At 54.5% G+C, this 16405-nt stretch overlaps 2 protein-coding genes across 3 annotated transcripts; both read right to left on the reverse strand.

Moving 5' to 3' along the window:
* Positions 1–39: 39 nt before the first annotated feature.
* GALK1 (galactokinase 1) lies at positions 40–4984 on the reverse strand. 2 transcript variants are annotated; one of them, XM_080629693.1, is made up of 8 exons: positions 4829–4984; positions 3889–4078; positions 3494–3613; positions 2909–3044; positions 2321–2502; positions 1946–2096; positions 1321–1483; positions 40–233 (listed from the first exon to the last, which is right to left on the reverse strand). In XM_080629693.1, exons 1-8 carry the CDS (start codon positions 4973–4975, stop codon positions 162–164), a joined length of 1161 nt encoding a protein of 386 aa, XP_080485819.1. In that variant the 5' UTR covers positions 4976–4984; the 3' UTR covers positions 40–161. The 2 variants fall into 2 exon arrangements, with proteins under 2 accessions (XP_080485819.1, XP_080485820.1); XM_080629694.1 differs by having other exon boundaries at positions 3889–4547; positions 4829–4944.
* A 7744-nt stretch (positions 4985–12728) lies between these two features.
* H3-3B (H3.3 histone B) lies at positions 12729–14533 on the reverse strand. Its single transcript, XM_080629294.1, has 4 exons — positions 14313–14533; positions 13762–13903; positions 13532–13685; positions 12729–13444 (listed from the first exon to the last, which is right to left on the reverse strand). Exons 2-4 carry the CDS (start codon positions 13887–13889, stop codon positions 13316–13318), a joined length of 411 nt encoding a protein of 136 aa, XP_080485420.1. The 5' UTR covers positions 13890–13903; positions 14313–14533; the 3' UTR covers positions 12729–13315.
* Positions 14534–16405: the final 1872 nt, after the last annotated feature.

Below are 16405 nucleotides of genomic sequence, written 5' to 3' on the forward strand. Positions count from 1 at the left end.
AGTGACTTTGGCATCAGAGCTTGGCTCGACCCAGCGGGTGCAGAACAACTGTGCAAATGTTTTGCATTTATTAGGCAAAGGATGCAGACAGACAAATGGATTCCCTTGCAAGCCAGGAAAGCAGCCGCAGCGATGCCAGCCCAGGCGAGTTGGTTGCTCTTCTACAGAGGCAGCACCTTTGCCCCTCCAGAGGGTTTGGTGAGGTAGAAGGTGGCTGTGCCGCTGTAGCTCTCCTAGGAGACAAGAGGAGAGTGAGTACTGGTGCTCCAGGGCAATACCATGGTGCAGAAAGAGGCTGGGCTCGGGGAGGGCAGTGTGGGGAGGCCTGTCCAATCAGCCCATCCCCAAGCCTGGTGCAGTCACGCTCCAACAGCAGACACATGAAATGCCTTCTGGGGACAGCACAATGTCCTGGCCACTGCCTGGACTCTCTGGGTCCATCCTCAAGCATGGGGCAGGGAGGCTATTGGCATATCCCTAAGCTGACCCTTCAGCAGCCCCTTATGGGCTGTTCTCCGTCACTTTTTCCAGTTCCTTTAAGACCGTGCTGATGCTATTAACCTTCAGAGCCTCTGGCAAAACCACAAAACTCACCACTAGCTCTGCACAGTGCTCCCTTGTCTGTTTTTCTCCCAACTTATCCAGTGGTCACTGGTCCTTGTTTTGGAAGATCAGTTCCACACTCACCCCATGTACCTCCTTCACTGTAACTCCTAGTCATATTCCCTCTCTCCCCGCTTTTCATCAGATGACAGAGGCACTCCCCTTTCGGTCTCTTCTCATTTCAGACACTTTCCTCTGTCCCTGCTTTATTCCTCCTCACTATTTAAAGGGCACACCACAATCTCATGTAGCAGCAAAATAAGGCTCTGCCACATTCACAGACCCCTTTTTCTAACAGTCCATTTCACTGGTGTTCCAGCTACCGGTGCATGCCGAGCTGCTGATTTAGAGAACACTGATGATCGCACTGAGATTTTTCCTGGACTATAACTGCCAGTGTTCAGCTCAACGTTGCCTAAACTTGGCTGGGATTATTTTTTCCCTAGATAGAGTTAGCCTTCCTGAAGCTCACCTGGCACATGTTTACTCACTTTCTCAATGCAGTAAGGTCCTTGGGCAGTGGACGAGCACCATGCTGAGCTGCCTCCAAGACCTTAGTAGCATCAACAGCTTCGGGCTATCCCCACACAGCATTGGATGGGCTACACCAGTCCCCAGGGCGTCAAGAGTGCAGCTTCAATGGCGTCCCAGGGCCATGCCCCTCAGTGTTCCTTTGGGATCTTTAAGTCAATCTCCTGGCACTTTTCTGCTGCTTACCTGGATATGGCGCTGGGCTCTTTCTGCAGCCCCAGCCTCCAACAGCGTCACTGTGCAGCCTCCAAAGCCTCCCCCAGTCATCCTGCTGCCATAAACCCCATCGACCGCCAGGGCTGCTGCTACCAGCTCATCCAGTTCCAGGCAGCTCACTTCATAGTCATCCCTGGGGAGAGGAGACGCTGATCAGCCCTGTCCTGCACCCCAGCCATAGCCCCTGCACCACAAACAGCTGAAACATGCAGTTTCAGCATGCAGCTTGGATGCCTCAAGCTGTTGGTGCATCCACTGCTGTAGCAAACTGCAGCAATGCAGGCTGCTACTGATCCCAGTCCAGCTCTCTGTCTATAAGTGCATGTACAGGTGAGCAAGGCTGCAAGCATCTGTGACCTGCTGCGTGTTGCTGTAAGCAGCACACGTCTGTAACACACATCTGTAACCTTGTCCTAGCACCCCTCAGTGCAGAAGCTTATGGGGCTTTTCTTAAAACCTCCCACATGCTAAGCCATGAGAGACGCTGGGCAGGACACAGCTCTGGCTGCCCTCAGTACTGCACCAACAGGCAAGGAAACTTAACACTGGTGCCCTTGACACAGCCTGCCCTTCCTCACGGTTGCTACATCCTCACCTGAGCGAGTTGTGACTCTCCACCATCAGCCTCCCGAACATCCCATAGTTCCTGTCCTGCAGTGCTTGTGCTGCTTGTGCCGTCCGTGCTATCTCACTGATGACATGCCTGGCCCGCCGGTATACCTCCTCACCCAGACAGCTCCTGGCCGCTGCAGAGATACACATCACTGCAGCAAAGCCACCTGCGTCTGTGGAATGCTGCTGGGGGTTTGCATGGCTGCATCCTGCAACCATTCTGTGCCAAAGCTTTACCTGCAGCACGCTCCCCTCCTCGTGTGTGCACCCACCCACCCCAGCTGCTGCCTTTGCCATGGGGCACAGAGCTCCTGCTGCCCTGAGGAGCAGCTGGAGCCAAGGCCGGGACTGTCCCCACCTTCCAGGTCAGCCATGGTGGCATCTCGCAGGCTGGTCTTGCCAAGTGCTGCTGCTGCCTCCTCGCACTGCCGCCGGCGCATGGGGTACTCGCTGCCCGTCAGCGCATGCCGCACGTTGGAGTTGGTGATGAGCACGGCCAGGCTGGCATCAGTCAGCGGGACGGGGACAGTCTCCAGGGACCTGCGGCAAGAGCTCAGTGCAGGCTGTGTGCCCACCCCCCCAGGCCTGCTCCAGCCCTCAGGGGATCCAGGTGAGGCCAGCTCCTGCCTCCACAGATATCAAGTCCAACTGGTTTAGGATTTCGCTCAAGCATTTCACTCCCTCACAATTCTTAGTCCCACAATAGACCCAAATGACTTCGTGGGAAAGACAACCCAGGCAAGTAGCAGAAAGTATGCAGGAGAAGAATTCAAAACACAGGAATTAAGATGCAGGGGGTTCCAGCCCTCCACTGAGATTATGGGCTGTATGCAGGGGTTATCCCCTCCCTGAATGCCTGCATTTATTTCATGTCCATGGGACCAGCCTGTGTCTGTGTGCCTGAGGAGGTGGGCATAGCACATTGAGCTTGGTGCTCGGCCCTGACCTGCAGTCAATGAGCAGCGCATGGCCTTCCTTGCCCATTACAGATATGAACTGGTCCATGATCCCACAGGGCATGCCCGCAAACGTGTGCTCTGCTTTCTGGCACACCAGTGCCTTGGCCACCAAATCACCATCATCTGTGCCAGAGCAGAAAGAGGCAGGTTAGCAGTACTGGGACCTTTGCCCCCTTGTCCTGGAGCAGCGAGAGCAAACAAATACGAAGGTAAAGGGTTGCTTTTCCCATGAAAGGGTTGTTGCTAAAGCATCAGCTGCAGGTCTTGCTCCTGCACCAGTGCACAGCATCTGTGCCAGACTGGGTCACTGGATCCAGTTGGAGGTGATAATTTGATGCTGGTGTCTCAAATCTCTCAATTTTTGGGGACATACGGATAGGGACGTGCTCCCAAGGGAACATCCTCTCATCCCCAGCCAATCCCACAGGTGGTCCATGGGCTTTAGAGGCATGGGCAGGCCAGGCTGGGTGAGTCAGAGGTGCCCTGTGGTGTTTGGGGTAACAGCATCCCCCTCATCCCACCTCCCACCCGGACATGGAAGCGCCTGGGGCCAGGGCTGGAAGCTGCCTTACCAGGGCAGAGCTGCTGGAGGAAGGTGTAAGTAGCCACCTCAAGTGCAGCCGAGCTGGAAAGGCCCCCACCCAGGGGGATGTCACTGGCTACCACAGCACTGAAGCCTGGCACAGGACCACCTGAAGGAAGAGCAGGAAGGAGGGGGGTTGTGAAGTGACAGGAGAGGAGCCCTGTCCGATATTCCCACTTTAAAACACAGGGTGACCCACGGCAGAGTGTAATCCGGGCACGCACACACCCGCAACCAAAAGGGGTCTTTGGGGGTAAAAGCATCTCTGCTGCAGCCCAGTCCTGGCAGCAGCACTGGAAGAGCCCCAGGAGCATGCCAAAAACTGGCTGCTGAGCACTGGCCCCATGTGAGAGGGCTCTAACCCACGGGCAGCCTGGGCCTTACCCCGATAGTGCTGGATGACACCCAGGATGTAGTTGGCCCAGCGAGGCTGACTTGGGCTCAGGGGGCTGCCTTGGCAGGGAGCCGGGAACTGCACCAAGTGTGGCTTGTCTGCCTCTGCCGAGGTGGTGAGGATGGAGATGGTCCTGTCCTTCGTGGGGGATCCCACCAGCACCGTCCCCAGCTGCAGGGCCTGATGGAGTGTAGAAGGTGGGCTCAGACCCCACGACATCCCTTGGAGCATCCCTCTGGTGCCAGGGGACAGCTGAGCTGGTTCAAACCCACTGCAGGCAGCACCAGACACTTGTTACCCTTACCTGTGCCCCTGCGGAGGTGCAAGCCCCCACCACACACTCCAGCTTGTCACAGCATTAAACTATTTAATGCCACACAGGGTCAGTGTTAGCATTGGAATGTTGTGACAAACCCCGCCAGCTCAGTGCCAGGGTGCTGGCTGCTGCACTCCAGGAAAAGTGGAAACCCAGGACAAGGCCATGAGAGGCTTGGAGGAATTCTTCTTGACTGCAGAGGAAATCAGCTGACCTGCTCCCACTCTTCTTGGCCTCCAAATAATTAGCTGTAGGTTTGATTTATGGCTGAGCGAGGGCATCCCCATCGAGCCAAAGGAGGACAGGAAGCCCTTTGGCCACCAAAATATTGCGCTGTGGGAATGGGAAAATTTGACGGGTTACAGAAAAGAGGCTTCAGCGCCTCGAGGAGGCGGTCGGAATTACATTCCCCCTCCGATGAGTCAGGAGCCAGTCTGCAAGGACCTGCCCCCGATGCTCTTTGGGCGTTACTGCTCGCAGGAGCGGTTGGGGGGATCCCGGGGAGAATATCCTGGGGAAGGGGCAAGGGAAAGGCCGCGGACTCCCGGAGGCTGCAGGAAGGACCCGGAAGGGTGACACCGCGGGCTCACGGCGCCGGGAAGTACAGCCCTTACCATGGGCAGCACGAAGCCGCCGTTGTAGTCGGTGTGCTCCCCGATGAGGTTGACCCGACCGGGGGCCCACGCCGCCAGCAACGGCGGCCCCCCGAAAGCCGCTTCGTGCGCCCGGCAGGCGGCCACCAGCAACCCGCGCTCCGCCATGGCCGCTCCGCCGACCCGCCCCGCCCGCTCCCCGCACCGCCCCGCCCCGCCCCGCCCCGCCCCTGGCGGCGCTCGAGCTCGTGGCGCTCATAGGACCCCCGGGAGCAAGGGGCCCTGCGCTGCCCACGGGAAACGCTGTTCCCGCGGGTGCGTCCCTGTGGGCAGGAGGGAGCCTGTGCACAGCCCCGTGTGTTCACTGCACCTAGGTCTGTACCGTACCGCAGCGCCAGCGGTGTCCAAAGAGAGGTGCAGATACACACGTGTGTGTATGCGCCGGTGTCACTGTTACAGGCACTGACACATGCCAGTGTATATTTTACATGGATGTACTGATATACACGTATACGTACGTCAATGCCTGTGTTGTATCTGCATCCATCCACTGCCTGTGCTTTTGATATTGTCGTGGTTTAAACCCAGCTGGCAACCCAGAATCACGCAGCCACTCACTCACTCCCCCCCCTTCCTCCCCCTGCTCCCGGAGGCATGGGGAAGAGAATCGAAAGAGTGTAACTCCCACGGGTTGAGATAAGAACAGTCCAGTAACTAAGGTATAACACAAACCACTACTGCTACCACTAATAATGATAAGGGAAATAACAAGGGAAGAGAATTAAACTGCTCACCACCTGCTGACCAATACCCAGCCCGACCCAAGCAGTGATCTAGCCCTTCTGGGTAACTGCCCCCAGTTTATATACCGGGCATGATGTGCTGTGGTATGGAATACCTCTTTGGCCAGTTTGGGTCAGGTGTCCTGTTTCTGCTTCCTCCCAGCACCTTGTGTCCCTCGTCACTGGCAGAGCTTGAGACTGAAAAGTCCTTGATCATGGCAAGCATTACTTAGCAACAGCTAAAACAGCTAAAACTGGTGTGTTACCAGTGTTATTCTCAGACGAGAGCCAAAACACAGCACTGCACCAGATACTAAGAAGAAGAAAAATAACTGTTACAGCCAAACCCAGGACATATATACATAGAGACACATACGTAGCTCTGAGGCCCTCAAGAGGTGCATGGACCTGCTTGACTGAGTCCAGAGGAGGCCACGGAGTTGCTTTGAGGGCTGGAGTAGCTCTGCTATGGAGAAAGGCTGAGAGAGCTGAGCTAGTTCAGCCTGGAGAAGAGAAGAGAAGGCTCTGGGAAGACCTTAGAGCAGCTTTCAGTGCCTAAAGGGGCTATAAGAAACCTGGAGAGCAGCTTTGGATGAAGACAGGACAGGGGGAATGGCTTTAACCTGCCAGAGGGGAGACTGAGATGAGCTCTTAGGCAGAAGCTCTTCCCTGTGAGGGTGCTGAGGCGCTGGCCCAGGGTGCCCAGAGAAGCTGTGGCTGCCCCATCCCTGGCAGTGTTCAAGGCCAGGTTGGACACAGGGGCTTGGAGCAAGCTGCTCCAGTGGAAGGGGTCCCTGCCCGTGGCAGGGGTTGGAGCTGGATGAGCTTTAAGGTCCCCTCCAACACAAACCATTCGATGATTCTATGTAACCTGCCCTTTGGTGGCTGTCACAGGCGTTACAACCCCACGCTGCTGCAGGTCAGGGGAAAGAGTCTACTGTGATTTTTCTAAGCCAAACTTAGTGGTAAAATTTAAATATGCTGCTGCAGTGATGGAAGAAGAGGTGTAAATATTTAAACATGGTTTTAATACATCTAAGGTTGGTTTTAGTGCCATAAGATGGGAAAATTGCTTCTGAAGTGTCTTGTACCAAGGATCAAAGCAGATGCAGAGGTCAGGCTTCCAGGGGAGCCCTTGGCGGCTGGGCAGCCTGGGGTCACACGGGCAGGTCGGTGCAGTAAATGGCTGTGTTGTCTTGACAGGCTGCACCACTCCATCTGCAGCCACGCGCCTCAGGGGGCCTTGCCAGGGTGAAAGCCTTTAATCTTTTGATTATGACAAATAACGCTGTGTTAAATCTGTACCTAGATGGCCTATAAATCACCCACACTGCTGGTGCATGAGCAGATTGCAGATCTCCATCAGTGTAATTGCAAGGCTCGTGCAGGGGAGCCTGGGCAGCTTTGCTTTGCATTTAGAGGGTGGAATGGAGAGAAAGTTGCTTGTCAGCAGCATTTGCTGTGAGCATTGGTTTGGATTTGGGGATATGTGGTATAGATGCTGTGCTTCTCTCCCTGCACCGGCAGCAGGAGCCCAGGACAAGCCTGCAGCAGTAGCCTGGGTGCTATGCTGCTGGGTGCTCTTAGGGCCTTGCTCCCCAGGGCTCACTGGTTACTCCGAAAATGGCTTTATTCAGACCTCTGCCGTATCTGTGCGAGGCTGTGGCTGCTGGGCACCCAGCGGTGACGCTGCCTCTCCATCACCCCCCCTCTGCAGAGCCTTTCCTCTTGCTGCTGGTGGTGCTGACAGAGAGAGATTTCTCCCTGGACTTGCAGGTGCGGTGACGAGCCGCCACAGTGGTGGCCAGCACACAGTGACCAGGCAGGGCCCTGGCCCCTTCCTTGCCGGGAATGATGGTGCTGATGCTCCTTTGTCTGCAGAATTGCAGCTTCCTGGATGAAAGCTGGCTGCTGCCGGTAAGAGCTTGTCTGTCCCCAGAGCCATCTTTCCACTGCCTGCTGGAAAGCCGAGTGAGGAAGATAAGAAATAATGGGGAGGGACTGCCATGCAACCTTCTGCCTGGGCACGGTGCCGGGGGGGGTGTGGAATTGGCCCAGGTTCACCAGCATGAGCAAAGTCGCCTCTGCTTCGAGGTCGGATCCTGCCAGGTGCCTGCACTGTTACCAAGAGCAGATCCCAGCATTCCTGGGAGTAAACCCAAGCAAGCAGAGTACCCAGGCCTAAATTGATAACACAAATAAGATTTCCTATGCTCCCTTCCCTGATTTCTTGACAAAAAAAATCCCCATTTCCCTGGGCTAACACAGATTACGGATCAGTTGGTTTTGCCCTCATGAAATACTGGTGCATTTACTGAGAACAGTAGGGATGCCTTCATGTCTTTTAAGGATGAAGAACATTCCTCGGCTGCCTTTTTAACCCAAAAGAGTTCCCAAAAAAAGCTCAAGGTGGCTTTGGTTCCAGAATGTGCTGGAGGCTGGGGCCATGCTTGCTTTTGGGAATTTCTAACAGCAAGTGCTTCCAGCTGAACTGGCCATGGGTCAGGTCCCTGGCTAATGGGATGTGACAGTGAGTGCTGCTGCAAATGGCAGCAGCTTTGGGGAGGGGTGGCAGCATCCCTCAGCTGCATGAGGATGCATGGGGCGAGGGAGGAGGGCATATCACTGAGTTAAGAGTTCACCTGCTGCTTTGCCATCCCATCCATCCAGCAGGTTTGTCCTGCCAGGGTCGGGGTACAGCTGAATCCCAGGAGAGGACAGGACAAGCAGTCACTGATCTGGTCCCAAACGGGGCACTGGACACTACAGCCTCTCCCTGGCTCCCAAATTCCTGGTTTGGCATCAGTGCCAGAAATGATCCAGAGCAAGGAATTGCTATGCTCCCACTCACCCTGGTCATGCTCCTTGGGTGTCCTGAGGACATTGTCAAGGCCACTGTCACTGGCCACTGTCTTCCTAATGTGCATCACTAATGAGATGGTGCCATGCCGAGTGCTGGGGATGGAGCTCAGGTAGGAGCCCTTGATCCTTTTCTCAGCTTTCCAGCATGATCTGGACACTACAGCACTCAAAACCCCTCAAAGAGGGGATATAAATACCCCACTGAAAGCACTGGGGCTGTCTTGGTGTTTTTCTCCCCATTGGCTCATCCTCACTGGTATCTGCTGTGTGTGGAGTGGCTTTTCCCTGCCTTTGTACATTGGTGAAACATCACTGACAGTCCGAAAATGCTGGGTGGGGGGGACAACACATGCTGGGCCCCTGGGGCTGAGCTGGGGCTCTGCTGCACCCCTAGATGTGTGGATGGCCAAGTCTTTGTCACCAAGGTGCTCCTGAGAGCCAGGTGAAGGTGGACAGGGTGATGTTGGCTGGTGAAATCCTTGACAAGATCAATGGCTGCTCACTGAGAAACACCTATAGCAGGCAGGTGGGTGGGCACGGGGAGCTGGTGCATTCCCCTTCTCCTGCTCCCCATCCATCCCGCTGCTTCGCTCACCCTCCCTCCAGGCCGGGGCCGTGTTGCAGAAGCTGAAGAGACAAACGCTCAGCTTCCACCTGCTTTGGTGGCGGTGGCACAACAGGGAGGTCTCCAAGCTGCTGCTGCTGCGCACCTGAAGGTCCTGACGGAGAAGGAGCCCCACTTTCAGCTCCAGCACAGCCCCAGCACAGGGATGGGGGGCAGCTGCGGGGGCTGCAGAGGGGCAGGAGGTCCTGCTCCCTGGGGAGCCACTGGGCTGGGCTGTGGTCCTCGCATCAGGGCAGCCTCGTGCCTGCACTATCCCCAGTCTCTGCATACCTGGGCCAGACCAGCTTTGGGAAGATGAGGCGATGGGTCAGAGACTTGCCAGGACAGAAATCGTCTCTTTGGGGTTTGTTTTCACGTGCCTGTGGATTATTCCCTCCCTGCCGCTCTATTTCAGTATGGTGGCAAAGAGGTGTTGGCCTGGGCCTGGAGAAACAGCAGGCAGCAAGGGTGAGTGACAGGGCTGGGTCATCTCAGGAAGGGCCTGGTGAGAGAACTGCAGGAAAATATGATCTCTGCCTGGGATTTTTCTGCCTCCCAGCTCCAGGTTCACTTGGCCTGGATGAGTATTTGACACCCCCACCTGTGGGAGTTTTTCCTCCTTAGAAGCATCTCTGCTGCCAGGGCAGGAATTTCACTAAGGAAGAAAAATAAAATCACCAGCCAAAAGCACTTGGAAAACTGTGGGGAGGCTGAACCTGCTTCCAGGGGTGCTTTAGGGCTCAGGTCACTGTTGCTTGAGGCTCTGGTGGGAGGGAGGTTGTTTGCAAAATTATTCAAGTGTGGGAGCACTGGGTGATGGAAAAAAGGGGCATCGTGTAAAAAACTCTTGTGCTTCATCTCCTCTGCTTTCGCATAATGTCTCTCTTGTGTCTTGTTAAAATCAGACCTCAGACACTGTGATGATCAGGGCTTCTTCACCTCTGTCTCCCATTCAGAAGGTTTTATTTGATGTGAAGGAAGCAGAAGTCCTCATACAGGAACAGACTTCTTCCAAGGTGAGTGACACCCAAGGTTTGGGTGACTACTGAGGCAGTGCGGGGATCCTGGCTGGAGCGGTCGTGGGACCAGTTTAAACCAGGGTTGGGAACAACAGGGACTGAGGGCAGCCCTGTCTCCCTCCTGTCCCTGATGCAGCTCCTGCACCGTTGCCTCTACCCCACCATCTCCTACATGGGACAGCAGCAAGTTATTTGCCCTCTGCATGGCATAGGTGTTGCCTATGGGCCATGGGAGGGTGGATATAGAGTGACGTGGGTATTGGAAAATAAACCATTGATGTCCAGGCCAGATGCGGGGTCTCTGGTGTGGTTCCAAGCTGGGGCTGAGCTTTCAGAGCCATGCTTTCTGCTAGCTTATGGACAGTTTCCATTCTTAGCGCTTCCCTGGAGAGCCCTGATGGGAGCACATTTGACTGCCTGCTGTTTGCATCAAGTTCTGAGCAAGAATACAAGGAAATCATCAAGAGAATCGGTAAGATATCGCCACAGTGAGGTCATGTAATACCATGAATTGCTGCTCCGGTCCACCACAGGCGTGATGTAACTTAATTCTATTTTGTTGAGGGTACCAAGATGAATAGTGTTTTGATGTAGTTTTCTGGTGGGTTTTGGTTTTGTTTTGGGATTTTTTGGCTTTTTTTTAAGAACTGGCAGACAATGATTTTATTTTAAGAAACAGCTTCTGGGCATACCCGAATGGTTCATTGTTTCCACTGAGAATTTGGAGGAAACATTGTTTTCGAGGGATGTGATTTTAAAACATACTTTTCCTGGAGGAGCCCAGCCTGCTACTACAGTTCAGCACCAAATCAAGCCTTTGTAAATCCTGTTCCTTGGAATTCTGATTTTTTTAACCTGCCTAAATGCCAGCTGCAATGACTTGCAAGGGTTCTTTTTGGGACATCCCTGCCTGATGTTGTAGATCGCCCAACGTCAGCTATGGTGTGGGCTGGTGCTTAACTTTGATCCAGGCCTTTAAAGCAATTCAGTTTACAATGTCATAGAATCATAGAATAGTTTGGGTTGGAAAGGACCTTAACAGCATCCAGCTCCAACCCCTGCCACGGGCAGGGACACCTTCCACTAGAGCAGGATGCTCCAAGCCCCTGTGTCCAACCTGGCCTTGAACACTGCCAGGGATGGGGCAGCCACAGCTTCTCTGGGCACCCTGGGCCAGCGCCTCAGCACCCTCACAGGGAAGAACGTCTTCCATATATCTAACCTCAATCTGCCCTGTTTAAGTTTGAACCGATTACCCCTTGTCCTATCACCACAGTCCCTGACTAAGAATCCCTCTCTGGCATTCAGTGTCAATGCAAGGAAATCTTTTTTCCTTGCAGGTTTAACAGTGAGGAAACCAGTTGTTTACAAAAGATGTTTTTAGCAGTGCTGTGGTAGATAATGATGGTGTTAACTGTGTTAACTGCACGTTCCTCACACATTTGGAGTGGCCAGGAAAGGGCATAGGGGAGGTTGTGTAGGCACCACAGGGTGGCAAGTGCCTGTTCCTCTATCTGCAGGTTTTGAGCACACAGAGTGGTTTGTCTTATCAGGGAGAGCCCAGGCTCCAGACCTGAGCTCCCCAGGCTCCTATGGCCCAGCCTCTGCCAGCAGCACCCCAAGCACCAGTCAGAGCTGTTTTCCAGCCACCCTTTGGATGGAAAGCAGCACTGTGACCGGCCTGGCCTGCGCACAATCACACACAGGGATGGTGCCAACTGGTCACCCACTCTTGTGTAACTATCACTGCTGCCACTTCAGCTATGGCACTTTTCGTTTCATGGCAATAAATCCAGATGAGCTAGCCCAACTGCTTCCTTTCCCTGTGCCAACTCACTAGTGCAACCTGTTCTTAAAGAACTGAGGAGAGCCGGACTTGAAGTTTAATTTAAATGTTAATTACCTGTCTTCCAGATGTAGTCTGAGCAGCTTTCCTCCACCACCACCTAACACAGTATAGCTGTTCCCAGAGGCACTGTGCTGGGAAAACCAGACCTGCTTAGGCAAAGCCCAAAGAGCTAGAGCAAAGGGTTGAGTTTAATCCTCTTTCATCAAAAAAGCTTAAGATAGGAAATGAGAGTCTTACTGCATGCCCATCCCAGTTTGCCCAACAGCCCATAGGCTCCCAAGTTGTGTAATTAGCTTTTCCCCTTGCAGGCCATCCATACTAGATGCTGTCATTATCCAGGGTTTAGTCACACAGCTGGATCCCACAGAACTGTCAGGCTGCAGAAGCGTACCCAGCACCAGGAAGCTGTAGCATTTGCCCTAGGCAGCCCAGTCACAGCACCAAAATAAACCTCCCTGGCATCTACAGGAAAGGAAGAGAAAAAAAGCTCAATCCTGGAGTTGTGCCTGAACTGCTGACCCACACTTAAGCTTTGTAAAACCCCCAACAATCCCCTGAAGGCTGCCTGGCATGATACTGCCAGTGCAGCCATTCCCCCTCTACACCCGCCCTAGCCAAGAGCCACAGCCCAAGCCCCAGCAAAACCTCCAAACACCCCTCTGAGGGCAGCAGGCAAACAAAATTAAGTTATGGGAGCAGCAGTGCAGGATTACAAGTGCCTACTGCCAACATGCCAGAGCCAGGAGGAGGAGCAGAAGGCAGCTTTTTCAAGCCCAGACAAACCAAATGACAAAGACTCCTCACATGTGAATGTAAAACATTTAATTTAAAAATGTTGACACTACAATATATAAAATAGCTATTATAAATGCACATAGTGTATTCTATAGCTGCCAGGTTTACTTTTTTTTTTTTTTTTTTTAGGAAACTGTAAGTTACACTGTGGTTAAGACTTGTAGTTTCACCCTCTGAAGAAGTCCACATTTGATCACAGTGATGTATGGTCAGACTAACAGCCCCAATTGTTAAACACTTGGATCAAGTCATAACCAGTTTTATTGCAAAAGGACCCTGTACACATTTGTATCAATTCTAGTACCTTACAAGTTTAGCTACCCAACAAGTCATTAACATACAGAAACATGCATGAGAAGCAAGAAAGATCACCCATCCCTTCTGCATATTAGCAACTTGTCACTCCGGAGCCACATGGCTCACATCACTGAGGTTTATGTGAACAGTCACTTTTAGCATTCATCCTGAGTGAAAGATGGAATGACTTAAGTACAAATGCAACATATTATAAACAATTTCTTACAAAAAAAAAAGTCACAATTAAAACCAAAGTATTTTACAGAATTTACTACAAAACACCATAAAAACAGCCTTCACTTAAGCCCTCTCCCCCCGTATCCTGCGAGCCAACTGGATATCTTTGGGCATGATGGTGACTCTCTTGGCATGGATGGCACACAGGTTCGTATCTTCAAAGAGACCCACCAGATATGCTTCGCTGGCCTCCTGTTTCAAGAGAACAAGAAGAAACATCGTTAGAACCCCCCAGGGAGGCACGCTCAGCACCGCGGCCGCACAGGCCACCAGCAGTACCTGCAGTGCACCGATGGCTGCACTCTGGAACCTCAAGTCCGTTTTGAAGTCTTGGGCTATTTCCCTGACCAGCCGCTGGAAGGGCAGCTTGCGGATCAGCAGCTCCGTGGACTTCTGATAGCGGCGGATCTCACGGAGAGCGACGGTGCCCGGCCTAAAGAACAGAGGGAGCGGGTGAGCCGAGGCAGAGGCCGCGGTACCGCTGGGCCGTGCCGCGCCGGCAGCCTTACCTGTAGCGATGAGGCTTCTTGACGCCGCCGGTAGAGGGGGCGCTTTTCCGGGCCGCCTTCGTGGCGAGCTGCTTCCGCGGAGCCTTCCCCCCGGTGGACTTACGGGCAGTCTGCTTCGTACGAGCCATTTCTATTCACTCACCTACGGACACAACCCCGCGTGATACGGAGCCCGCCTCTCACCCCGCTCAGGCCCAGCACACAGCGGCCCGCTTCCCAGCCCCCCTCGCCCGCCCGGTCCAATCCCCTCGAGTCCCAGCAGATGTTAGCGAGCGGCCCCCTCCCCCGCCACCCAGGCGGGCAGGCGGCCAGCAGCGTCCCCAAGAAAAGGAGAAGTTAGGGTTCCTCCGCCTCCGCGGCCCCCCGCTCCCCGCCCCAAAGAAAGAGAAATGAGTCACGCCACCTCCCGCTTCCTCCAGGGGGGGATGGGCACCGGCCGTGACTCGGGGCACGTAGGCAAGGCCCAGCTTGCCGCCCAGCTCCGAGGAGCACCATGATCGCCAGCGGCCGCACGGCACCACCGCCCACCACAGAACGCACCCACCGCTTACCGCTCCGAGAAGAAGAAAGCGCCGGTGCCGGACGCGCTGCGCACCGAAGCCTGCGCCGGTAATACCACACCACCCCTCAGCCGAACACCCCCTCACTGCACCCGCTCCGCCGCCGAGACTCACGTCTTATACCGGGGGCGGCACACGGCGCGGTGACCTCACAATGCCTGGAAGCAGCGCGCCTTACCATTGGCCGGGACCTCCACCGGCGCCGTGGCGTCACGACACACAAAGGCCGTGCTCCGGTTCCTCGGCGCTGATTGGGTGCATGCCCTGCCGCTGATTGGTTGTTAAAGTAGGCTTTTGATTGGGTACTGTGAGGAGAGAAGAGGCCAATCGTCGGCGGGTGTGCGCCCTGCACGCTGATTGGGCAAAACGGGGCAGGATTTGGATCCTACCCTTTGTTGCAAAGCTCCACAATGAAAAGTCAATAGGAGAGCGCGAGTGGCGGGCGGCGGCTGCTCCGCTCATCCGGCTCCGGCCCCGGAATCTCCCCCCCCGCTGCCCGGACCCTCGCCTCGCCACAAAGAGGTTTTCCCGGCTTGTAGGCGCCTGGCGGGGCGTCGCGGAGCCGCCCGGAGGGGCGATGGGTGCTGTGCCCCCCTCTGGGATCCGCGCGCTCAGGCCGCGGAGAGCAGCGGCCTGTGGGGAAACTGCGGGAGGCTCCGGTGTGTAGCGGCTCGCAGGGGGGCTGCGACGCCCCCGCTCCCTCCCGCGCTCCCGAGCGTCGGCGGGGGTGAGCGAAGCTCCTTGGAAGGGAGTGGGCTCCGTCAGCGGCTCTACGTCTCCTGCCCGGTTGTGGTGGTGTGGCAGCCTGGGGATGCGTGTGCGGGACTTAGGTCACTGCTGGGCTGCCCCGCGGGTCTGTGACCCCCTCCAAAAGCCGGGGAGAGCCCAACTGTTGGCCTGGGGGAGGCCGCCACAGACGGGAGCCTGGCCCGGGAAGCTGCAGGGGTCAGAGCTCTGTCGCTCTGCACCTCTGCTCCCCAGATCCCGCCAGCTTCGGGGTTGCCTTCACTGCTTAAGCCAACTGCAAAGTTTCATTGCGAATAAAAAGCGAGTCCGTGTTCTCTGTTGGTAACATCTAGGAAGATAAAAGGCAATTAAATAAAAAGATTATCTGTGGGGGGAAGTTGTTGCTTAAATATGACCTCACACTTGAAGTAACTGTGGAGGCAGGTCCTGTCCCCTGCAGGATGGTTGCCACAATCAGGAAGAACAGGTCCCAGATGTCCTGCAGTTGTAGCACGCGGAACATGGAGTGAACACAAACAAGATACTTGCTCAACCACCACTCCCAAAGGCATCAGTGAGCTCTGCAAACTGGAGTGTGGCCATTGTCACACAGCCTTTCCATGAGGTTTTGCATCCTCCCCGGATGTGTGACTCCCCGGGGCCGATTCCCAGGCAAGCAAGGATTGCCACAGTGCAGGAGCTCGGCAGGTAGGGAGCGCACCTCTTGCTTCTCCGCCTCTCGGGTAAGTCAAGCGACTGTGCACCACCATGATGCGGTAGGGCCGTCATGTGTGCCAGGCCAGGGCTGCTGGAGGATGCTCTGGCACATCCCCCCTGCTTATGGTCCTTGTTTGTCCAGTTAATTCTCAATGTTGTAAAGGAAAATGTGAATTATTTCTCAGAGATAAAAAGCTGCCTGTGGGTGGAATGGCTTGGGAGCTGGATGTGAACAATCATTTGCATTGTACGTGTTTTAGAAAATAAGAAGCAAAGAATTCCCTTCATCTGAGCCATTGGTGCTTAGGAAAAAGAAATTTCGGAATCGGTTCTGATGCTACCAGTATGCAAAAAATTAAATTAAATTCATTATTTTTAAGAGCATTTTCTGCTGTCACTGACACTAGGAGGCTGGTGCATAGTGTTTGTTATCTGTTGCTCCTTAGATATTTCCTGTGTTTTCATAGTAATGGCTGCTTCCTCTTATTTTAGAGATAGTTTAGATTAGTCTCTCTTGAAGACTGGAGGAAAGCCGTGCTGCAGCCGCTCGGACGAAACAGGCTGAGGGAAAGGTGTACATGGAAATGCCAAAGCAAGGAAACATCAGCAAGGACCTGAAGATGGAAGCCAATGCACCCAGG

Source organism: Psittacula echo, assembly GCF_963264785.1.
Source record: "Psittacula echo genome assembly, chromosome: 14".
Taxonomy (NCBI): domain Eukaryota; kingdom Metazoa; phylum Chordata; class Aves; order Psittaciformes; family Psittacidae; genus Psittacula; species Psittacula echo.

Excerpts from the sequence above, each read along its gene's own strand:
- GALK1 (XM_080629693.1), bottom strand. The coding sequence starts at position 4,975 with ATGGCGGAGCGCGGGTTGCTGGTGGCCGCCTGCCGGGCGCACGAAGCG. Across the intron at positions 3,614-3,888 it reads TGTCATCCAGCACTATCGGG|GTGGTCCTGTGCCAGGCTTC; the intron begins GTAAGGCCCAGG and ends CTCTTCCTTCAG. Across the intron at positions 234-1,320 it reads GAGCCCAGCGCCATATCCAG|GAGAGCTACAGCGGCACAGC; the intron begins GTAAGCAGCAGA and ends CTTGTCTCCTAG.
- H3-3B (XM_080629294.1), bottom strand. The coding sequence starts at position 13,889 with ATGGCTCGTACGAAGCAGACTGCCCGTAAGTCCACCGGGGGGAAGGCT. Across the intron at positions 13,686-13,761 it reads AAGAAGCCTCATCGCTACAG|GCCGGGCACCGTCGCTCTCC; the intron begins GTAAGGCTGCCG and ends TCTGTTCTTTAG. Across the intron at positions 13,445-13,531 it reads CAGCCATCGGTGCACTGCAG|GAGGCCAGCGAAGCATATCT; the intron begins GTACTGCTGGTG and ends CTCTTGAAACAG.